Source organism: Sitodiplosis mosellana, unplaced genomic scaffold (genome assembly GCF_009176505.1).
Source record: "Sitodiplosis mosellana isolate CC-2019 unplaced genomic scaffold, AAFC_SMos_1.0 Smas_scaffold_2, whole genome shotgun sequence".
Taxonomy (NCBI): Eukaryota; Metazoa; Arthropoda; class Insecta; order Diptera; family Cecidomyiidae; genus Sitodiplosis; species Sitodiplosis mosellana.
In genome coordinates, this window is record NW_022595245.1 from 335,226 (window position 1) to 358,985 (window position 23,760).

The 23,760-nt window shown below is 35.4% G+C and overlaps 4 protein-coding genes across 48 annotated transcripts in view; 1 reads left to right on the plus strand and 3 right to left on the minus strand.

The window, feature by feature from the left end:
• Positions 1–249: 249 nt before the first annotated feature.
• Positions 250–2,749, minus strand: LOC129564867 (trypsin-4-like). Its single transcript, XM_055439059.1, has 5 exons — positions 2,309–2,749; positions 1,351–1,767; positions 1,115–1,267; positions 955–1,032; positions 250–786 (listed from the first exon to the last, which is right to left on the minus strand). Exons 1-5 carry the CDS (start codon positions 2,385–2,387, stop codon positions 557–559), a joined length of 957 nt encoding a protein of 318 aa, XP_055295034.1. The 5' UTR covers positions 2,388–2,749; the 3' UTR covers positions 250–556.
• A 2,982-nt stretch (positions 2,750–5,731) lies between these two features.
• LOC129564909 (pickpocket protein 28-like) lies at positions 5,732–7,850 on the minus strand. Its single transcript, XM_055439163.1, has 4 exons — positions 7,654–7,850; positions 6,479–6,960; positions 6,066–6,243; positions 5,732–5,984 (listed from the first exon to the last, which is right to left on the minus strand). Exons 1-4 carry the CDS (start codon positions 7,848–7,850, stop codon positions 5,732–5,734), a joined length of 1,110 nt encoding a protein of 369 aa, XP_055295138.1.
• A 1,919-nt stretch (positions 7,851–9,769) lies between these two features.
• The window catches only part of LOC129565007 (sodium/hydrogen exchanger 3), a 41,754-nt gene continuing 27,763 nt past the window's right edge, over positions 9,770–23,760 (plus strand). For 15 of the 45 annotated variants that reach the window (XM_055439275.1, XM_055439286.1, XM_055439313.1 and 12 more), the window contains exon 1: positions 9,770–10,766. The gene's annotated coding sequence lies outside the window, so the exon portion shown is untranslated. Of the gene's footprint in view, positions 10,767–13,918; positions 14,219–23,760 lie in introns of those variants that run through there. The other 30 variants (XM_055439280.1, XM_055439293.1, XM_055439283.1 and 27 more) reach the window with 14 other exon arrangements.
• On the minus strand, positions 18,533–18,925 carry LOC129565017 (putative ankyrin repeat protein RF_1087). The gene is made up of 3 exons (XM_055439334.1): positions 18,855–18,925; positions 18,682–18,780; positions 18,533–18,620 (listed from the first exon to the last, which is right to left on the minus strand). Exons 1-3 carry the CDS (start codon positions 18,907–18,909, stop codon positions 18,550–18,552), a joined length of 225 nt encoding a protein of 74 aa, XP_055295309.1. The 5' UTR covers positions 18,910–18,925; the 3' UTR covers positions 18,533–18,549.

Below are 23,760 nucleotides of genomic sequence, written 5' to 3' on the forward strand. Positions count from 1 at the left end.
TAAATGCGAAACCACGGCTCGCCCAAAATACGTGATGACACTGATGAATGGCGAAAAAACGCCAGTGGGAGTTACCAATGGTAACTTACCATTTCAAAGTTATATGATGAGCGCGTCGTGTTATCTACCATCCACTGGATACATCGAGTTAGCCACCGAAATTCATCATTTCTGAATGGAAATTGAATGACTTTCCTGTTTTTTTTTTCTCAAGAGATTATCAAAGCGAAAACACATTTTTTTTCTGTTTTCAAATAAGTATATTCTTTTTGCATTTTATTACCATTTCTTATCTATGATCAACATTTAAATTTCTATATTTTTTTCAATAATTCTGTTAACGTAATAACAAAGAGTTCATAAAATTCTGTCAAGCCCAAACAAATGCATTTAACAGCCTAACTTAACCGATACAGTAAATACGCTTATCTCTAATTTCTTTAAAATCTATAAAACTGCAAGGGCAACAGTTTATCGTGCGTTTGAACTTATTCACATATGACTAGAGAGACGTGCATTCGATACACAATCGAACTGTTCACTTTTCTTCTTCTGTTTATTCGTACTCGTCTTCTCCTTCTCCTTCTTCTTCTTCTTCTTCTTCTTCTTCTTCCTCTGCATCATCTTCAATAATATTCTCATTTTCTTCGGCGAGTGTTTCCAAGAACCCGGTTCGGATGCCTTTTTTCGGTGAGCAAATACAAGTGTTGCCCAGATGTTTTTGAATCCATGGCAAAAAGTTTGAGACTCGTGTATAAATTCCGGGAAGTTTTGGTCGAGCACAACCTGGACAAGGTGTAAGAAATCAAAAAGTGGTGTTGGTTTAGCAAAAAAGGTAAAAAAAATGAACGATTGAAATGACAAAAAATGGAATATTTGCTTGAATTAATATGTGGTGGTCTTTTCCTTAGCATTCAATATTGAGTGAAGTAAGCGAGAATAAAAAACTATTACCTCTTCCCCAGCTCACGACGCCAATCACTTCCATGCTGCCAGTTTGGCCTTCGATGTGCATTGGACCACCTGAATCGCCTATGAGAGAGAGAGAGAGAGTAGAGAAACAAAACCATCAATCTTCTGAAATGCAATTTGGTTATGTCGTAATAATACTTACCCTGGCATGCATCTTTGCCACCATCTTTAAAACCAGCGCACATCATATTGCCGGTGAGACGTTTTTTGCCATAATCCGAATTACCACAGTCTTCGGTTGACCAAATTGGAACAATCACCTGGCGCAAATGATCCGAAGTTTGACCTTGTTCACCTGAAGCGAATAAATTTCATCATAGGATTTTCAATGCAAAAGCAATGTTACTTATCAAAAAAAAGATTCAATTTGTGTCATACCTAAACGTCCCCAGCCGGCGATCATGGCCGATTTGCCGGAGTAGTCTTCGAATTGTGTTTGTGGCAAACATGCTGGTTGAACTTTGGGTCCATATTGAACTGGTTTACTCAGCTCAAGTATGGCAATATCAAAATCAAATGTAACCGTGTCGAAATATTCATGTTCATAAATTCGACCGATTCGACGAGTATCAACGAAATCGGTGGAAATATTGTGACCGCCAATATGAATTTTGATTTCCTTTCGATCGAATGAGTGCACGCAATGGGCTGCCGTAAGGACGTGTTTGGTGGAAATGAGAGCGCCGCCACAGTAAAGTCGACCGTTTCGATAAAGTCCAACCATCCATGGATATTCATTCGCCGATGTCTGGTGTCCACCCACAATTCGATTGTTTCGGCCACGAACTCCACAAACTGTTCAAGTTCAAACGAAAAATGAAACCATTAATGTTTTTTTTCCTTCGATTTTACCCATTTTTTTCGTAGAATAAGTTCAAACGAGTTTCAAAAAAAACACGAAATTTTTGTTTACTCAAGAGATAAACACGAAAAAATGGTTATGAAATCAACACATTATCAATACCAAGTACAAGGTAACCTCTTATGTGCACTGATTAAACTGGTTTACACGAATGTGCGTCAAAAAATAAATATTGTCCATTTGATTATATCACTCGAACATTTTGTGCATCACTTTTTGTTTCACTTTCATTACACGCTCATTCATAATCAATGCGTATATTGAACGTGGAAAAATAAACTTTTTTGATATGTGTTGAATTAAAACCATTTTTCCGTTGAATTGGCCCGATTGAAGTTCATGTGATATGAACCGTAATTGAAATCACTCGCATTTTCCGAATAAAATCAATATATTCGTCAATCAACGATGCATATGTTTTTCGAATTTTTGCTATATCCATTGGGTTAATCGAAGTATAAATAATAGATTTACCGCAATCGCACGATCTATCCGCTGCAGGCAATGCAGATGCACATCCAAATATGAATGCTAATATTAATAAACGATTCATGTTTGAGTTGAGCGTTGATTTTCTCGAAATAAGTTGAACACGGATTTTTTCAAATTTTATTTTTATTTAGCGTTTTTCGCTGAATCGAAAAAAAAATTGATTCACACTGCCAATAATTTCGTTGTTTGTTAAAAATTTACCAATAATATCACACACAAAATGCACAGTTGAAAAATGAAATGAATTTGCGTTAATCCGATGTGTTTTCACTAGGAAACCTGTGTAGTGTGTGATGATTTGCTAGCCAGATTCAATCGAATTTATACGCGTTTAACAACGCATCCTCTTTGCGAACGAAAAACAAACAAATCACTGTGTACTTTGTTACATTAGCCCTAGCATTGAGAGAAAGAGACGCAAACACAAACTGATCCACATGTTCATGAGAGAATTTAAGCCAAACTAATGGAGGAACATAACATTTCTTCTTATCACTTGATTGTCGCACGCATACAATTCGCGCTGTGCACGTTTTTACACATCATTCAATTGTGCGGCATGTTCGCTATTTTCAACGGTCGGCCGTCGTATTCGTCGTCGTCGGCGGCGGCGGCAACGATGCAGCACTGTGTACACTACTCTATTTTTGACTGTGAACTGATTGGAAAATAAGCGTCGCGACAAAGCACAATAACAATTCAGTGTTTAGCAAAAGAGCGCAATTATTTAAATGTGATACTGATAACACCAACAGAACTACAGCAAATGTGACACATAAAAAATTATTGAATGGAATCGACATCACTCTCGAATTCCATTTTTTTCTGCTCTGTTTGGTTTCTCTATTCGGCTTGTTCGTTTTTCTCTCTCTCTCTCTCTCTCTCTCGTCGCACACCTGAATGTATAGCAATGACCATATATTGCACTCGATTTTTTTTCTCAGTTCAAACAGTTGTTCGGCTGGTAGGGGCCTGCCCTTGGCTATTCCGTCTACCACTTTGACACACATCACAATTTGATAATAAACTCGAAAAATTGGTTTACATTTTATGCATTGAACAATGGATGACACTCAACAGTTATTGCTTTCCTGACCAAAACACTAGTCACCGCATTGACACTTCTAGTGTCACACTATGCATTGTCACCTGAAAATCGGTAGCCACATAAATATGCAAATAAACGAGTGTTTAGTTTTAGCATTTTTGACCACATAAATGACTGTTGTACATGAATTTATGCATTTAAAAATAAACGGCGCGCGTGCGATAGATTTTTATAATATTTGCATGGCGCGTGAGAGCTAATAGAATTTTTGGTATTTAGAAATCATTGGAATCATTTAACATTACCCAAATATGCATAAATCATTTGTCATTTAAAACAACGAACCGAAATTATTGCAATATTTTATTATTTACAGTCGCATGAACTTCGAAAATCCGAGCAATTTGTCTATGATTCAATTTCATTCATGGAATTACGCCGAATTGTTCATCGCGTCGCATATTACTATGTGAAAATATGTCAAGTAGTAGCCTGAAAAGATAAAATTTAGCTTGAACGTTTTTATTTTTATCTTAGGTATTTCTTTGATGCAATATCTGGAGCAAAAGATGATTTTGAAGGCCAACTATCTTTATCAGTCAATGCAAACAAACGAAATGAAACATTTTTTCAGATAATGGATTAGTCGGCGCGTGTCGTCAAAACTGCATTTTGTACTTGAATTTCATAGTCTAAAAAATTAGGATTGTTTATTTTCACCAGACAGAAATCTGCCGTTTCTTATCATCGGAGGTAAAGCCATGCGACATCAATCAATGTAGTAGTCAATATCATATCTGAATGACACCACCTTTTTTTTGTCGGAGCATTCCATTGAGAGAGGTGCGTATCACCAAAAATGGTATGAATCGATCTAAATATAGAGGTTTTTTATTCTGCGGGCTCCCCAGTCAACGGTAACATGAAACATGCATCATTCAACGAAGCCGCTCTTTTCTATCGCACGCACACGCGCACGAAAAAAAACGGTTGGCAGTTTTTTCTGCGGTATGCAAATGCAGCGTACGACTGGAACACGTTTTTCGCGTTTGATATGGAGACAAAAAAAGAGGTAAATCGAGTACCTCGAGAAAAATTCTAATGAAGGTAATGACTTTTGCTGGCAATGACATTGACAAACGAGATAAGCGCACCCAAAAGCATTGCTAGCCCAAAATACGTGATGATAATGAAAATGCCGACTTTCTCGAATTGCCAATTTTCGATTTTGTCGAACCAGTCTTATCTTTCAATGATTTGTGTTTCACCCAGAGGATTTGATTTACCACACCGAAAATTTCCTGCGTACAAACTTAAAAATAGATTGAAGAACAGCACATCGTGAATGATATATCCAACAAAAAGTGCAACACATTCATCGAATTTCATCATTCAGTTTTAAATGCTTGCGAATATGTGTCACTGCCAAATCAGAATGATACTGCATACAAATTATTGTTTATATTGAAAGGGAAAATGTTTGGAATTAGGCGCATACACTCGGATTATGGTTATTAAATGCAAATTTGACATTGAATACATTGTCTACTGTCGTTGCCGACGCATTATGTGTCAATATTGATAACAAAAGCCATTAAGAATTGATCATATTTTTATAAAATACAGGTTACTAATAATCGACAACACTTTTTTTGTTTACAAATGAAAGTCATGTCTGTTACCATCTGTGTTCAAATTGTACACGGCGCACAAATGCATTTTTTTCGGGTCAGTGGATCAAGTTTGATTCACGTGAACACATTCATACCATCATCAGTTTCCGTTTTGTTTGTTTTTTCAATGGAAAAATGTGTGTGGATATTCGTACATTGAAATAACAAAAAGCAATGCAAATATTGAGAGGCAAATTGATGCTACTATAGTTTAGCCAGACAAGATTGGATTGAAAAAAAAAATCGTCAGGAAAAATCAATTTTAGAAAAAAAACAAGAGATGAGATGATTTTCAATTAAATTTCTCATTCATAAGTGTATCCATTAGCTTTAACCACCATATATGTAATGCTGCAGTTCATTGTTAAAGTCAAAATTGAAGAGTGGAAAATGTTTTTATGCTGACATGCAAATCATACCGTCTTCATCAAGAGCATGGAAATAAATGACATTGAAATGGAAATAAAGCGTGAGGCAAGCATATTCATTTGAATAATGAGATTCTTACAAGTGAATTTGATATGATAAAATCAATGTGTATTGAGCAAGAATTGAGTATTACGGGTGATATTTGCCAACATCTTTGAAAGATTTTCATATTGTCTAGTTTTGAATAGTTTAAATCAAATAATTGTTGAATTAATTCGATTTGACTTCAAATTCTGACTTAATTTTATATCACCCTTAAACCTTCATTGAACTGGTTTCACTGCGGTTATCTTTCGATTGGCCAATGATCTCGTTTTCCTCATATTGTACCAGAATCGTAGGGTAAAAAAAAACGAGCTCAATGATGCTCAATAAAGAAAAGCCCATAAACAATCCCAACAATCCACCGCAACTTGCTATAAAATCGGCCATTGTGCTTGCTTCTATCCGGATTATTGTAATGAAATGCGGCTTTTTGAATGATATACGAATTTTATGTTCAGAGAAACTGCAGATGGGTTGAGAAATGAAATTCACAATGGTTATTTCTTGAGTAAAAATATTTTCTGGAAAATATGAAATATCTTACTTGGGAGACCCTGAATCATCAGTCATACTTTCTGGCCATATTTCTACATCATATGTTATCGAAGTGCAGTCAGGCAAGCACTGACATTGATCAACTATGGAATTTCTGGAAAAATTCTTATCAGCTTCGTATTGGCATTGTATGTCCGATGCAGCACACACGTTCGTTTCAATATCTCCTGCGGGAAGTTTAAGTTGAATATATATACATATATAATTTTCATCAATTGTTAAATATTCAAATCATGGTGCGGCTGTTGACACTATATTTTCCTATATTTCGAATTGGCGCGCTGTGTAGTTCCGATTTGAAATGTTAAATTACATTGATGTGCCTTTGAAATTGGGGGTGCTCGCGTCGCCTCAAATGACTTTGACGTTTAACAGCCGCCACACGATTCAAATATTCCATACTCGGCATGTAGTATGTTACACATCCACACGTCTGTTTAAAGAAGTTTGCTTTGCATTCAAGCTCACAATTGCGTTGATTGTACGATTTAAAAAATCGTAACGAACGTTCAGTTCGAAAGAAACATCCTCTAGCCTGTGGTAAGTAGTTGCGTAAACCACTCGATGTCGTGATCATGCTTGGTTTGATTGAAATTGTAGAAAATTTATGTTCGACTGGAATTCGGATGAAATCGTCACCTGGTCGTGGTAATTCGTCTGGCGAGTGTATTGTAACGGTAAACCCTCTTGATGCGTCATTGCAATACTGATGATCATTATTTAGCAACACTATTAGATAAGCCAATATCGAGTATCGTAGACCAGTGCCAAATACGCGATACGGATATACGATACTCTGATCGACATTCGAGTCATAACCATCTTCTACATTCCAATGAGTTGTATTCGGATTACCGTGAACCGTCATTAGCACGGGTGTGACTCTGGAATTTGAATAGAGTTGAGCAATTGAGTGTAAAAATTCACTATGAATATCATTCTTACATATTTGTGTATATGTTACGTGAATTGAGCGAGTTGAAAGTGTAACAAAGACCTTCCTCCGTGAAAATCGGTCTGAAAGCGATTTTTCTAATTTTCCTGACTTTTGGTTTTAGATTGGTCGGTTCAATATCCCGTATAGTTTTGTAAATGGATTCACGTTGTTCAACTGTGAATTTCGGATTTGCACTCATTCTAAAGTCTTTACATAACTGAATGACTGCATTGAGTCGGGTTCTTCTACAAGACAAGATGAATACACTATTGATTACGATATCCAAATCAAATGATTAATTGCTTACGCGTCGGGTGACAAACGCAAGAATTCTGATTGATCCAAGTCCTCATCTCCATATCGAAGTAATTCAAATAATTCATACAATTTTTCATCGATTGCATCTTTTTCAAATTTTTTGGTAAAGCAAATCGTTATGGCTGAAAATAAAATCATCCCAACAGATGTGACCTTATCATTGAAGGTCATGAGTACAGACTGATTTTGCCATTTTACGCAAATATTGGAAATCACAAAAATGCAAGCCAACAAAGACGAAACAAATGTTATTATCCACCAAATTCTACAAAGGAAGTGTTTTTGTTGAATGTATGAACTAAAAATAATTGGGATGGCACACCTTTCAGCACTATTTCCCCGAGTGAAATATCGAATACCATGCACTGTTGTTTCGGAACAAAACTCTTTTACGTATTCGTAGACGCCATTGTCTTTTCCTTTGTCGGTGTCTTCATTCACTATTTGTGAATTTTGAGCCGTGTTCACTCCAATTCCGTTGGGTTGATTCAATTTGGGTACTGAGATATTTAAAGACATTTTCAGTTCTATTTTATCATTTCAAGCACAGAGAATGACAACCCATAGATCCTGAGCGTCAAACGGTCAATTACTAAATCTCATTAAAATTACAACCGTTTCTAGCTTCCGCTTTGTTGATATTATATATTTGTCAACACTATATTATGGTTTATATAGAACAATGTTCATTAGGACATTAAAATCAGATGAATAACGCGATATTCCACTTCATTTTCATTAATACAAAGCGGATTACGTGTTTTCACAACACGTTATCAAAGTCCCATCTCTTTTTGACTGCAAAACTGAATAGAAATCATGTGTTGAGTCAACACGAGTAATGAGAATTGGCTTGAATCGTTTGAATTATAAAAATCAATGTCAATAACAGACATGCGATACTTTCATTAGCAACCAATTTTGTTTCACACTCTGACTCTATATCATTTAGTGCTAAAAAACAAAAAACATATAGGAAAATTCAATCGGAAATAGTTTAACCTTTTGCACATCTCTTTTTGATCCATGAAAAACGAATGAGAACACCGATGATTTTAAATATTTAACACATTTTCTTTTGTCAACACTTTTTTCGTTCGACTAGCATCAATCGCATAAACAAAACTAGAATGGATTAAATTGATTGAATTGAATATGTTGTATGGAAATTATCACATAATTAGGCCAGGTAACTGATTTTGGAAATTTTGACTGAACAATGAATATAGCTCAGATTAAATGCAGTTTCCCATTGGATCAGATAATCAATTTTGTTTACTCAATTGCCAGCTAAAACGATGGAAAAAAGTCCACTCTCCTCAGTAGTATGAGAATTCTGTGCCGAGAATATAATTGCAGTCGAAAGACAAAAATGAAATGAATTGGGAAAAGACTGTTTTTATCTCGAATTCATCTAACAACATTATTCCCTTGCTTCCTGCAGTTGTATTTGTTTCAACGAAAATCCAAAATGCTTTATTCGAATATGAGTTTGAGCATTGAGTCTGTAGATGGTGAAGTGAATGCCGTTGGAAAAGCTCTTGAAAGGTTTTAGTACAAATTCCAGTGACTCCATCTATGACAGTGTGTACTAAAGATGATTGTCGTTATATTAGACGTTTAAAAGTGGGTAATGAATGAATTCAGAAACAAAATGCCGTTCAGAATGAAGCCATTTAAAATAAACGATTTTTATGTTTTAATTAAAAAAGAAGTCCAAGTCATAAACGAACTAAAATGCGAATATATTGGGGAAAAAGACACCCTCCAGCAAAAAAAAATATGATGAAATGGATGGAGAGATGTGCAAATGGCATGCGCAGAGAGAGCTGAGTTACGGAGTAATTGTTAACAGCTGTTTAAGTTTTTTTTCGATGAATATAGGCTTTCTCGCCTGATGTGCCTGTAAAAAGTGAAAAAAAACAACAAATCCATTTCAAAAACCTTGACCTTTTTGCACGGCACATAAAATCAAATAAAACTCATTTAATTGCTGCAAACAGCTTGGTAAGCCTTTTCATTCTCAACTCAATATATTGTCGAAATGTTCCCTAATGGATGTTTTTATTTTGGCATTTTATGACTTATAAAAATCATTTCTCAACCCAAAATCTCACTTTCGCTCTTCGCCTCGCTCTCTTGCTCGCTGCCGCTCTCTCTCTCTCTTTTTTGCAATTCGATACCGTTCGGCACATGCAAACGCGAACACAAATAAAAGTGTATGAGTATTTGCCCTGTCTTTGGCTGTCATATGTGCAATCATGTCGTCACGTAAATTGAGGATAAACTTCTCCATAGGATATTATTAGCAATTACACACACAGGCGAGGAGAGAGAGAGTGCGAGTGAGAGATAGAGAGAGTATGTGTACAGTACACATACAGTGGATGGAAAAGAAGTGAATCGCCAGCCAAGATTCTTCACACAGCTTGTAACGTGCATTCAGTCGCCAAACGTAAGCAATGGCGGGTCGTTCCTTTCTGTTTTTGCTGCGTATTTTCCAAGCGAAAAGATTTTCTGCAAAATGAAAATCATGACATTTCATTAAAAGTTGGGACAGAATTTTTTGGTTTTAGCTGAGTACCAACTAAAATTTTAACTATTCAATGTGCAAATATACTAAGCGATTCAATTAGTGTGTGTGTGTGTGATTAACGAAAAAACGAGAGAAATAATCGAAATAATTTTTCGTGGTAATGATATTGATTTTTTGTTATCCGCATGTTTTTCACAAGGAAATTGTGCAATTAGATGAAGAAAAACATACATAAACAGCCCAATATTTTCTACAAAGTTTAGTGTATGTGATTTGTGCTTACCTTTCCATACAGTTGTTGTGTTTTGGATCCGTCAAATAGAGAGAAAATAAAAGTGAAAACTCTATTTTTGGGGAAAAAATAGATACGATACACGGTGGACAAAGTGTTTGAACATGTTTCGTGTCACACGTCAATATTATTGCGACCAAAGAAATACGGTTATGTAAGAGCGGCGCGCAAAGGCGGCTCCAGTTAATCAAAACTATTTGAAATCATGTTCACACAAGTGAAGTCGTCATTGTCATCGTCGTTGTAGGTCTTTTTGTGTGTTTGTTATGTTTGTCGCTTGTCAGAACAAGCACCCAGTGATATGAGTTTATTGTTCCATTTCCACTCTTAAGGGGACGAAAGAAGAAAAAAAGACTTGAACATTTTTTTTCGTCATTCAATTAGTGTAAATGACACATGAAATGCGATAAATTTAAATGAATGTGAACAGCAAGTGAAGAGACTCATCATCCGTACGAATTATCAAAACGAAAGAAAAGAAAATCGGTTGTTTCGTATCTAAGTTAGACATCATCACGAAACTCTACTTTTCTGCAGTCAATTTTGAACTGTAGCAGCAGCAGTAATAGCGAAGACGATCACACTAACACATTTGGCAAACTTCAAGGTACCCAATTATTGATTTAATGCTAGCAAAAGGAAAAAAAAAGAAGTACATACCGAAACAAACGTATGCATAATACATGTTTCTCTCTCCTTTTTTCCGTCTCTCTTCGCATAAGATTGTATCAATTTTTCGGTGGTGTTGTGTACGATTCGCGAAATGAATCGTGTATTTACATGCAAATGTGAGTGATGTACGTGGTGGCCCGTCGCTAAATTCCACAATTCCATTCATTGATGTAGTGTGATAATTTTTTTTTCTCTCCAAGAGTCACTCACTGAAAAGAACAAAAGCAAACTTTTACGTTGTGCAAAACGTAACGCTATGCGAATGTGTGTAGTAGCTCTTTCGCATGGTTTATTGATTGGCTAACTGGACGGAAACAACAATAGCAGCAGCAACAGTAAATATAAGCTGATGATAATGTGAATGTATTGGATTGTCAAAAGGACTTATACTCTATATGGCTTTAAATATTGCAATTTTTTGAAAACGGTCGAATAAATAAGCCGAAAAGACGGATTCCTTTTTTCTCTCGATTTCTATTCGTTTTTCTCCATCTGTGTTCACTTTTTTTTCTCCCTTTCTCTTTTTCTCTGAGTAAATTTTGGTACGTGCGTCATGTGCTTTTTTCTTTCTCTCTTTCCGACAACGACGTTGCCGTCTCCACCGTCGACGATGATAGATTGCCAACGAAGCGAGCATCATTTTATGTATCGTAAAAATCACTGTCAATCGTCTTGAGATGTGTAGCTAACGGTTTGCGATATCGACAAATATACTATATATGTACGCAGTATTGACGAAAAGATGAGGTTACGTCGCGTGGCATTGAGCGCGCGTGGAGAGTCACAACCGGAAATACAAGAAGACGAGTAAAATTTTTGTTCCCTTTACATGTGTTTTATTTATGAACTCGAAACTAAACAGCATTTTTATAGCACGCTGAATGCTGTTAAATCTCATGCTCATCGACATCTTAACCGTATCGATTATTTGAAATGCCATAATTGAACAACCAATTTTTTTTTTTCTTCTCTCGTTTCGCTTGTAGAACAACAAAATCCACCCCTTTATTATATGTTCACGTATCATTTTGAATTTCGATCACGAAAGGAACGGGAAAATTATCAGCGTTTGTTTTGTTTTTGTGTGTAAATGAGGTTTTGACGAGCGATGTTTTCATGTTTGGAATTATTTTATTAAAGCATTCCATGGCTAAGGCATGCAATACAGATTAAATTATAGCTGGAATATTTGCCACCGAATGATTATTACGATTATTTATTTGTTTGCGAATCGGAATTCAAATTTATTATGAATACTTGAGCGAATTTTCGCTTCTCGTCGACAATACGAAAAAGCTGCTAGTTCACAAAAGACACTTACACTTGAACACTTGCTGTGTGTGTGTGTGTGCTTGTGGCGTTCAGAGAAACCTTGAAATATGCATGCGGACGCTTTTCCTCTTCATCCGAGAATATTTGACGCTACGATTATTATATAAATGCTGTTTGCTCGCTATTTATTCATCAAAAGTCCTACTTTTTACATGAATCTGTCTTTATGCTCAAACACATGGCGGGTGTTGTGTTTTTCTCTAATTAGACCAGCGCCTGGTAATTTAGATCTTTTCAAATGCGGGTGGAAAGAAAATAACGAAGTAAAAGAGAAAACAACAAGTAAAACGGGAAGAAGAAGGCAACGATGAAAGTATGTTTGGCTCCTTTGTGTATTAAGTATTCAATTAAGTTGATGTAAAATGGTTGTGTTGTTGGCACTTTTTTGTTCTCGAGAACGTGCTTAAACAGCAAAGTCTTCGAATTCAATTTGAAGCCATTCAATACAAAACACTTGTGCAACAACAATACGAACAAATGGAATGTGCAACGTGGAAATGCAACTGAAAAATATATGCATTCTGGCCATGGAATATGGCGACCAGCGAACGAGCCAATGTGATTTATGTCAAAGAGCGAACGAACGAACGAATAGAACAACAAGAAGTAGTGAACACAACGGAAGTGTGCACTGGAGTGGAAAACAATACGTTTCAACTAGCCGCATAACTGTAAATGAAAAGTTTTTTTTTGGTGTTATTCCAAAACAGTTTTGTTCTCTCTTCCTTTTCTCGTATCAAACTTCACCCTTGACATTAATGCTTGTGTGCACAGATTCCATCGACCAATACAATCAGTTTTGTATGGGTAATACAGCATGGGTTATGTGACCATCTTGTAAACGTAACAGTTTCACAAATGCATCGAATGTATGTGTTATAATAACGAGAATCAATTACAAAATCGAACTGAACACAGGTTCATAGAATTGGCACTTGGAAAGCGAGAGGGAGAGAGAGAGACTAAAAGTTTCAACAACCTCGTGCCAGCGATCTCTTCTTCTTTTCCCTCGGACCTAGAACGCGTTTGTTAACAGAATGACCGTGATGAGAACTGGCCCCAGAATTTATGTCAAAGCCCTTTCTATTGAATTTCAGCCATTATTTCCAAGGAAGCGATCGATTGGCGCACAAAAAAATGCCAAAACTTTTGACAGCTTCAAATGAAACATTATACGATAATAATTCATGCTGGAGCTCCATCGAATAGTTCAAATTAGTCACACAGCATTTGTACGAGCATTTTTTTTTCGTCTAAATTATGCGCAAGACATTTTTTTTTGCTGTCTACATTTTTCGCCATTAGAAGGTTTTCGGAAGAGGAAAAAAGTTCCGAACATAATTAAAGTTGTCTTAAATTTTATCAAAAAAAAAAATAAAACCACCCTTTGCTGCGACAAAAAAATGGTCAAATTTTTTTTTTCTTCGGTAGCCAATTTCTACATTACAAACATCATTTGCATTTCAGAAAGAAAAAAAACGAAATTATCAAAAGAAATTGAGTTGAACGAAGGCGCACACACATCATTTGAATAGCAAATTGTTAACTGATGAAATGCAAATAATTGAGCGCAGCTCATGTGCGAGATACGATGAACGAGAGCATATCGGATATGACGACATACCTACACAGGAGCAACAACAATTAAGATGGCACAAATACAAGCGCATCACCGATTCCATCATCATCGTCATCGACGGTAGCCGAAAACAAAGTGTGCGAGTTGTGTGTGTGCCCGAATCCAGTTCAATCTTCAGTAGTGCATTAGATTTGGTTCAGTGTAGTCATCAATTCATTTTATCCGTCATTTTCAATTTGTGCATTATAGCCCGCAAACGATTAGTGCCATTCATTTATTCATATTTGTGCGGTTTTTCATTTTGGAGCATAAATCCATTTTGTGTGTTAAAACTTCGGTTTAAAAACGAGAAACACAAATATGTGCGCATTTGATGGCGGTGCCGAAAATTTCCACCCGAAACGCAAACAAATGAACGGCTATAAATAAAGCCGGAGCATTTTTCGGTTCGTTCTGAAGGGGAAATATGCGTTGAGGTAGATATATATTTATTAGCACGATTCGGCTGGTGTTTCAATTCATGTTATATGTAAAAAAAAGGAAAATGTGAAATTTTATCTCTATTTTCGTACGCATTTGCAATCATTATGGAATGACAGAGCGACATCTTCGAATTTGAATACTCACTTCGTCATCAACAAATTTAAGCATTTTTTATTACTTTCCATTTTGGCTGTGCAATTTTATTCAAGTGCTACTGACACTAAAGTGTGTGTGTGTGGATTGTGGAATTTGAGTTCTTCGCAAAAGGTTTATATGCTTGAGGATATTGCAGTGATGTTTAAAAGACATAGTAAAATCTCGACTATCTGCCAGTCAAGTATCGACTTTTTGACGTACTCCTATGTTATACACATGCAGTTTTTTTTCCTTCGTTTTTTTTTTGTAGAACAGTGTTCCAGAGGCTGTGTTTGATGGTGTTATTCGATAAAGACATCAACATTCACTGCTACTGCTGCTATTGCTGTTGCTGAGATTCTACTCACATTGTTCATTTGCTTCCAATTTGGTTGGTGCACAGCAAGCAAATTCAATCGCTTGCCGAGGGGAACGAACTGCTCCATGTATCTGTATATCTGTTTTTTTGGTGTGTTTGTTTGTATTGAACGTGCCATCTGATTTAAGCGAAGGGTAAACTCTCGAACGCACATACACACACTACTCACACTGGTACATGCGATTGTAGCCGATTTTTATTTTCGTGTAACCCATAACATTGTATGTTGTTTGCAATACAAAAATTCAACTCTATGATTTCATTTCTCCCTATAATTTTTTACGACAGCAACACCAATCTAACTGCCAATTCAATTCCAAACTATTTTTTTTGTTCTTTCGCTTCCTTTTGTACACAAAATCGCGAAGACAATTTGCAACTCATCTATAGAAAACTTACGATGGAAAATTTCTTTTCGATTCAACATTGTTTTGTGAGATTGTATCGCGTCCGGTAATCCGGTTAAAGAAATGCGATCATAGAGATGAACTTATTTTTGAGACACGTATTCGCAAGTAATCGTTTGTTGTCATTCTATTTTTGATGCAATTTAATAGTAAAAAAAAATTGGTCAAGTCAAATCAATCAATATGAACTATATATAATTGGCGAAAAGAATAGCAACGTTGCATTTGACATACTTCACACTTGGATGGGCTAAGAAAGTTATCGAAATTCAGAGACATTCATTTTAATAGACACACGGGTGGATTTAAGTAAACCATTGATTCGATACATGGTTTTCCACTTAAGTTCAGTTTGCTTGAGTTTTAGTTAAAGTGAAGAGTTTTTCCGGTGTCTGCTCTCAGAATTCAAAGGAGGCACACTAAAAAACATATAGTGTAAAACATTAAATTTCCCACTGTGTTTTGCCATTGTAGACAAAATGTCAGTTTACCTCCATTGTATTAAAATTGTCGGCGAAATGTTATTTTACCTACATTTTTAATACACAAATATTAAAAATGTAGGTAAACTGACATTTTGCCTACAATGGCAAAACACAGTGGGTAATTTGATGTTTTACACTTTATGTTTTTTAGTTTGCCTCCTTTGAATTCTGAGAGTGTATGTATCGAAATGGTGTGTATTGCTCACAACCGAAAAGGAAGACAGAATGACACACAAAATGTGTCACTATCTTTTGATGAATCTATATACTTTGGTTGAGTGAATGAGTGATGAATATAGTCTGTCTCTCCTGGTGGTAATAGCCATTTCTGCTTTTTTAACACACACACTTACACACACAGCTGAAAGCAATTTACGTGAATCGCTCGCGTTTTTCGATGACGATAAACCGATTTGCACCGACAATGAACTGGGTGTAGCTGAACGTCTTGTTGCCAATGACGTCATATTTCGATTTATTTCTTTCATCGTGTTACTTTAATTACTTTCTGGATTGAATTTTCCGACTCGAGCTTCATTTTCCGCTTCGTATCCAAACGATGGCGATGGCCCAGTAACACAAATGGACAAAGCAGCACTTCAATAAACAGACTTAAAAGGGAACACAAAACATACACACGAAGATGTCTCCTCTTTATATTTTCATAATATAATTTTCATCCACTTGACTTTTTAATGGCTTTCACAGTTTTTTATTCGCGATCGTAAAGAAAATCCTTTAAAGAGCAGAAAAGTGAATTTTTCATTTGTTAAATGTGTCGCTGAGCATAAAAATGGGAATACAGATCTGTTATATCAAGAACCGAATATGAAAAATTATTTCGTAAAAACGCAACATGAATCTCCAGTCGACATGAATATAACATGAGCTGCGGTTGCTACAGTATTCTTATGACGCGCTTCAGTGTGTAAAAAACAAACAAAAATTATTTAACTTTTTTTCGATTTTCGGCTGTGTGACGGTCGCACCGGTCAAATCCTGAGAATTCATGGATCAACTGAAATTCCACCGGATTTATATTCTAGGCCATCAAACCAGCTGGGTGTCTACACTCCCTTTGGGAGTGACACCACGGTCCATTTTGCCGATTTACCCAGTCATTTTCGAGATATTTCCATGTTTACATTTTGCCATAGAAGCCAATGCAATAGCAGCGGCGCTCCGAGGTTTTCATACCAACTTCCCATGTAAACGTCGCAACACAGGCAAAAATCGAAAAAAAAGTTAAATTTTTTCTTCGATTCTCATACAGTATTTCATGTGCTCTATCAAATGGTGCTATCGCCACATCGAGATTCGCGCTCCTTATCACTTAATTTGCATCATGTGATAAATGCGAGTTACGTCATCAATGGCTCGGGAATCAATTGAAATGAAACATACGAAAAAGTATTCGAGTAACGAAACAATGTGATATAGATCCATTGATATGACACCATGCGAGAAGATTCGTTCATAACGACACTGCAGACAAAAAATCTATTAAAACGGAACACCGCAAAGCGAAATACTTTAAACGGCACATGCTATGTTTCATTCTTACGGATTTCTTTTCCATGTTCCACTTTAATGGATTGCTTTATTTTTGTTTCGTATCTGTGTATCGAGCGACAAACGTCTCATGTTCTTTATGAGCCCATCATTTCATCTCATTAAATCAAGAATATCTCAAAAAAATTGAAATTTCATCTTCTTTTTGAGCCATATTTTGTTCAATCAAATAAGAGGAGTAGTTTCATTGTTTCAGTCACTACAAATTGACACCTAAATTGATGGAATTCCATTTTTTGTGGAATAATTACATTTGTTCGGTTTATATTGTTCTATGTATAACTAACATCAACTCGGTATACTTACTTTTTTCCATTTCATACGCCCTCACGAAAAATATAAAGACTATAAATAAAATTAATAAAAAAAACTTCAAAAATGCTCGATAATGTGTATGTTTCAAATGATTCAAAATGGTGAACTAGTATATTATTCTTAAAATCATCATATTCAAGTAAATTAAAGGTTAATATTGACAAAAACAGGCTTAACCCATTTTCTACCAAGGTGCAAAAGTGGGTTCGAAATAAGTAACCAATAGTCTATCTAGCATAATTTTCACCTGGAAACTCCGAAAAAACTGTCATATGGGAAATTTTTTGTTTGCAGTTTTTCCGGAAGATGGATTTTCCGGAAAACCATATTTTTGTAGGCTCACAAACTGATCAATCAAAAACCGTTATGCTTTATTTAAAAATATTAACTATAAGTCTATTTAGAGTTATTTCGACATGAAAAAATGAAAAAAAATGTCAGATGGAAAATTCGTCTTGTAGTTTTCCAGAAAAGCCCCGGAAAATTTTTGTTCGATTTTTCGAACATTGGTCATTAGCTCGGGATTCTTTATTATCTCCAAACCCACCCTGGGCTTCCCTAAGTACCTCCTGAACATAGGCCCAGAGGACTTACACATTTTTAAAAATAATGTTCAACACTTGCTTTTTGAGTATATGTCTGTTTTTCTTGCCTATCTCTAGATCGAGATATGAATAGTTGTAATTTTTTGGCGTGCGCTCGCACCACAACACATTGTTACATATTTTGCTTTCGGTGTATACTTTTCTTCTTTTTTCTCTCACTCTTAATCGCAAACAGAGAGCTGAGTCCAGTGTAATTTGATACTCGCTGAGGATGACAAATGTCGAAATGCATCCGAAACAAAATTTCGTTTATAAATAAATATTCATATTGATTTATGTTTGAAGTTTGAAAAAACAAAGTCACATTAAGGTGTTTTATTTAAAATTTAATCGTAGATTGAAAAAATCTTTCCATTTCAATTCCCTTAACAAAGTGTACAGAAAAGTAAAATATCCAACATTACCATTGTTGGCAGCATATTGAATCTATTCCAATTGTTCTTCAATATTAATTTGGTTTCTTTTACCGATAAAAAGTTTGGCGACATTATTGCGACCTGAAAAATAATACAGATCAATGAAAAAGATCAAAGCGGTATTTAGTTTAGTCAGCAGTACCATAGATAACAGCTAACTGACGAGGTGTTCGATTCTCATTATTTCTAATATAAACTTTGGCTCCGTTTTTGATGAGAAGTTCAGCAACATTCTTTTGACCTTAGAAATAATTTAGATCGATGAAAAAGATCAAACCGATTCTTTATTTTGTGAAAATAACTATTCAACATTACCATTCTCAGCAGCATAATGAAGAGGAGTCTGATTAAAATCATTCACGGCATCCATATTGGCGCCTTTGTTGAGGAGAACCTCGGCGACATTTTTGTGACCTAAAAAAACCGGATGAAAGAGATCAAATCAATCGTTTCTTTAATAAGAACAAGGATTCAACATTACCACTGAATGCAGCTAAATGGAGAGCTGTGTTATTCGAAAGATCTCTAATATCAGCGTTAGCTCCATTCTTGAGAAGCACATCAGCGACACCTCCGTGACCTAAAATAATACGGATCAATGAAAGAGATCGACGGGATATGTTATTAAGTCAACCTTACCATTCATAGCTGCCAAATGAAGAGGTGTCTGTTGCCTATGATTTTTAATATCAAGATCGTTTGCTCTAGGGATGAGAACTTCAGCGATGCTCTTGTGACCTGAAAAATAATGTTTGATAGGAAAGTGCTTGACCAAAATGGGAAATTGTCTGACCAAAATGGGAAAATGTTTGACGAAAATCGGAAAATGTTTGACGAAAATCGGAAAATGTTTGACGAAAATCGGAAAATGTTTGACCAAAAACCGGAAAATGTTTGACCAAAATGGGAAAATGTTTGACGAAAATCGGAAAATGTTTGACGAACCAAATTTTATTCAAAAAAATGGAAAAACAACACATTTAGGATATGAAAATGTAGGTCTGGACCCATTCAAGGCATCTTGTGTTTGCTAGTTTTAAAATAAAAATAACTGGAATTTTTTATTTATTCGCATATTGCGAATTGGTCTATATTGCATTCACAATTTTAGAGATTCTATTATGAGCTGAATCTACTTCGAATTGAATATGTGTAAATCGCTATCTCAGTTTGGCGTTAGAGTAATGACGTGGCATAGTATGAGGTGTTTTCAAATAAACGGTTTCGTGGTTCATATCACAATCGAATCCGATGGAGAACGAAAGTTCCCGACGATTCGATGACTGAAAGCAATTTCAGCATAGAAGAAACACGCTGTTCTAACGAACACAGTGTAAAAAATGGTCATTCAACTCATAATACAATCTCTAAAATTGTGAATAAAAATAACTTTAATTTATCAAAGGTTTTAGATAATTTAACTTGAAAACTATTCATAGTTCACAATATTTCAATATGGTATTCGTTTGAATACTTGAGCAAATCTAAGGAAAATATTGAGCATTCCAATATGAACTTTACCGCTGAACGAGAATGCACTACGAAATTTATTATGTATATTAATAGATGTTAACCAAAGAATATTTTTTTAAAATTATGTAGTACAATGTATTGTAGTTCGTTGGATGGGAGGAGGAGAATTATGATTAATTATATTATTTATGTTGTGAGAGAGGTAGGAGGATTTTATCCCGCGCGCGTAGCGCGCGGAAACCCAGCCAGGGTATATCCCAGACAAAATACTGGTGGAGCAGAAATCGCGCGGCGCGAGTATTTTGTCTGGGATATACCCTGGCTGGGTTTCCGCCACTAAAGAAGCATTCTCTATTCTTATTCACATTCTTTTTTTATTATTATTATTATTATTATTCTGCACCATACAGCGTTTCTTCGCCAGAGGTGGTTTATTTGATATGAATATTCTTTTATATATAACAAACATGTGTTTTAAGATTGCTGAGCATCTCAGCATTTCGTAAGGCACGGATATATCCGAGCATATCGACGACGCATACTGTATAATACAGTGGCGTGTGTTGCTACGTGCAGCCTCAACGACTCGACCGAAGTGTGTTCAGTTGATGTGGCTGCACGCAGCAACAACATACACATTCCAGTCGTCGATATGCTCGGATATATCCGTGCCTTACGAAATGCTGAGATGCTCAGCAATCTTAAAACACATGTTTGCTATATATTTACATTATATTAAATTAATTGAAATGCTACACAGAGAAAAATAAAATCATTTCAGCGCAGCAAAATATTGTAATGTGACGAATTCCAACACATGTTGCGATTTCCACAAGAAATGTTTTGTTCCATATTCACTCAGTGAATGAGGAAATTTAACTCAAGTATTTGTCAATTGAGTGACCGTTTGCATACGTTGTCCAATTTGACAAGTATTTTCACTCAGTTTTGAGATTTTCATTTGTGTATATTTGCATAAAATTTATTACTCTCTCCATAATCTATTTCTTTTAAAATATTCATTAATTCTCTGTTTAACAGTATTTGTACTCGTGTTAAAATCAATTAAAAAAGTATCACAGACTGGAGTAGGAACATTATGATAATTCTTATTTTCTTTGTGAGTTAAAGGTGGCTTAATTGGCACCAACTTGTTATAAAAATCATTCTAAGCATTGTTTACCCATTTTTCCGCACCACAATTGAATGCATTTATACAAAATATTATTATATGGCACCAACACATCGGGAATTTAGAATGGAATCAAAAAATATATTCAATTTTTTTTAACAAATTCACATTTTTTAAAGTAAAATTCGGTTGGTCAAGCATTTTCCGATTTTCGTCAAACATTTTCCGATTTTAGTCAAACATTTTCCGATTTTTGGTCAAACATTTTCCGATTTTCGTCGAACATTTTCCGATTTTCGTCAAACATTTTCCCATTTTGGTCAGACACTTTCCCATTTTGGTCAAGCAAAATCAATTTAACCAAAAATAATTCAGATCGATGAAAAAATTAAACCAGTTTCCCATTTAGTGAAAAATAAAGTCAAGGCTGCATTGACGAATTGTAGTAGACATCACACACAACTCTGACACCCGTGTATGCTAGTCGGTTTTGTGTGTGAGATGGTTGCGATGGCTGTATATGCGACGTTTGTTTGCACGATAGTTGTGTGTGATGTCAACTGTATTGCATCGCTTTATGTTTGTCTATTGGCCGAGGCATATTCAATGCTTGCTGCTAAGTAATACTAATGCGCATAGTACTCGAAAAAAGTATTCAAAATTACCATGGGAAGCAGCATAATGAAGAGGTGTCTCTTTCTCATTAGTTTCACTATCAAGATTGGCTCCTTCGCGGATGAGAAGTTCGGTGACACTCTTGTGACCTGAACAATAACACCGATCGATGGGATAAAATCAGGTCACTCTTTTATTCAAAAACAATAAGTATTCAACGTTACCTTTCTTAGCAGCATAATGCAGAGCTGTCTCATTACAATTATTTCCAATATTAGGGTCAGCTCCTTCAGCGATGAGGTTTTTAGCTTCCTTCACTTTGCCTGAATATGAAAAATATTCATAGATCAATGAAACGGATTGAACAAAACATTCTTTTTTCAGAAAAAAAAAGTCCAAAATTACCAGCCAAAACAGCTCTATGCAGAGCTGTCTCTCCCTTTATGTCTTTTTCGTTCACTAAAATATGTATGAAAAGTTTAGCATAAATGAGGTTCCCATATCTTCGTTACAAGGTGCTTTGTATATGGAATTTAAGAGTTAAACTGGATAAATAAATGAAACTCCAATCTTACCGTTCCTCCCGGGTGGTGCTCCGCTCACATCCCCGATTAAGAACTGTGGAAATAGAATCAAAGTGATACATTTGGAATGGGAACAACGGATGAGATTAATACATTATGTATTAATAACAGTGTCCAACTGTTTTTAATAGAATAAAAGTTTCCGGTGGACATTTTTTTGGAATAGAAGAATTTTTTCAATTAAAGAACTTGGAAAAGGACACTTTTCATTTTTTAAATTATTTCAGAAAAAATTATCACAAATTGTCCACAAAAAGTATCAAACATGAAATTTTTTAAAAAAAATCGACTGAAACTGTCGACTCACCTCGGATACCATCAAGCCAATGAGCAGCAGTGTGAAAGAACTTCGACTCGGCATTTTTCTAGCTTCGAACTATTAAAAGTTTACTATGAACATATCAGTTGGTAAGAACTGTTTGATGGACATGCGAATCGAACGCATCCTCTTATATACTTCTCAAGTGTGGCCACGTCGGTTGGCAACACACTGTATGATTCAATCCACGTACAATGACGATTCTAATTAAAGCCCACAAAATATTATCGCACACATTTTTCAAGATAACAATGTCAAACAATTGATGGAATTACAATTCCCACTGTGCAGTTGTGTTTAATTTCGCGTTTCACATCAAATGTTTTGCATTGAAAATATCAGATGTTTACATTTATTCTTTCATCACCTTCTTTAAACCACTAATTCAATGTAAAAATTTAAAAAGTAAATATTGTTCACTCTTGAAGGGTTGAGGCTATGGCAGTGGCTGTTCAAATTTAAAAATTTTCACATACTCGCTGCATGCACAGAACACATTCCGTTCCAAAGTCGATTCAAAGTTGAAAAATAACCACAGATCAACCGTCGCTTACATGATGTAAATTAGAATGTGAATGATCAAACGACATGACTCATACCTTTGCGTTATATTCAGGCTCACATGCCATGGTTGCGTTGCTTTGTTTAATAGCTACAGTGTTAGTAGATGCAAGTATATACGGTATCACATTTACTTTACATCACTCAATAAGGTATAGGTAGGATACGATGATATTGATACAAATCTACGCATTCCCTTGAAAAATTACAAGCGAATCTTATGCAAAATCATATCCATACTCATTTCCATAGAAATATAGACAGCTCCTCAATTAGTTTGAAATTCCAATGAACAAACACGGAAAGAAATACTTACAATTCGATACAAATCACATGAAAAAGAAAAAAATTCTGTCACTGTCGCATCGAAGTATTTATTCTAATCGAAAAATGTATTTATTTTATTAAGTTTATCAAGCACTTTTCAAGAAGTTTTTACCTAGCATTGAATTTTCGTTTAAGCTTTACTATCTAAGTACGGTCAAACTAGTTATAATGCCAGCCGAAAATCGAAAAAAAGTAAAACAATTTTTGTTT

What these genes read in the sequence shown, in the direction of transcription:
- LOC129564909 (XM_055439163.1), bottom strand. Translation starts at nt 7,850, where the DNA reads ATGTCTTTAAATATCTCAGTACCCAAATTGAATCAACCCAACGGAATT. An exon ending in CGGGGAAATAGTGCTGAAAG is followed by an intron (nt 6,961 to 7,653) that starts GTGTGCCATCCC and finishes TTCAAATTCCAG; the next exon opens with AGTCACACCCGTGCTAATGA. An exon ending in GATGATTCAGGGTCTCCCAA is followed by an intron (nt 5,985 to 6,065) that starts GTAAGATATTTC and finishes ACCCATCTGCAG; the next exon opens with TTTCTCTGAACATAAAATTC.
- LOC129564867 (XM_055439059.1), bottom strand. Translation starts at nt 2,387, where the DNA reads ATGAATCGTTTATTAATATTAGCATTCATATTTGGATGTGCATCTGCA. An exon ending in GGATAGATCGTGCGATTGCG is followed by an intron (nt 1,768 to 2,308) that starts GTAAATCTATTA and finishes GAACTTGAACAG; the next exon opens with TTTGTGGAGTTCGTGGCCGA. An exon ending in CGCCGGCTGGGGACGTTTAG is followed by an intron (nt 1,268 to 1,350) that starts GTATGACACAAA and finishes TATTCGCTTCAG; the next exon opens with GTGAACAAGGTCAAACTTCG.
- LOC129565017 (XM_055439334.1), bottom strand. Translation starts at nt 18,909, where the DNA reads ATGGATGCCGTGAATGATTTTAATCAGACTCCTCTTCATTATGCTGCT. An exon ending in TCATTATGCTGCTGAGAATG is followed by an intron (nt 18,781 to 18,854) that starts GTAATGTTGAAT and finishes ATTATTTCTAAG; the next exon opens with GTCAAAAGAATGTTGCTGAA. An exon ending in TCAGTTAGCTGTTATCTATG is followed by an intron (nt 18,621 to 18,681) that starts GTACTGCTGACT and finishes ATTATTTTTCAG; the next exon opens with GTCGCAATAATGTCGCCAAA.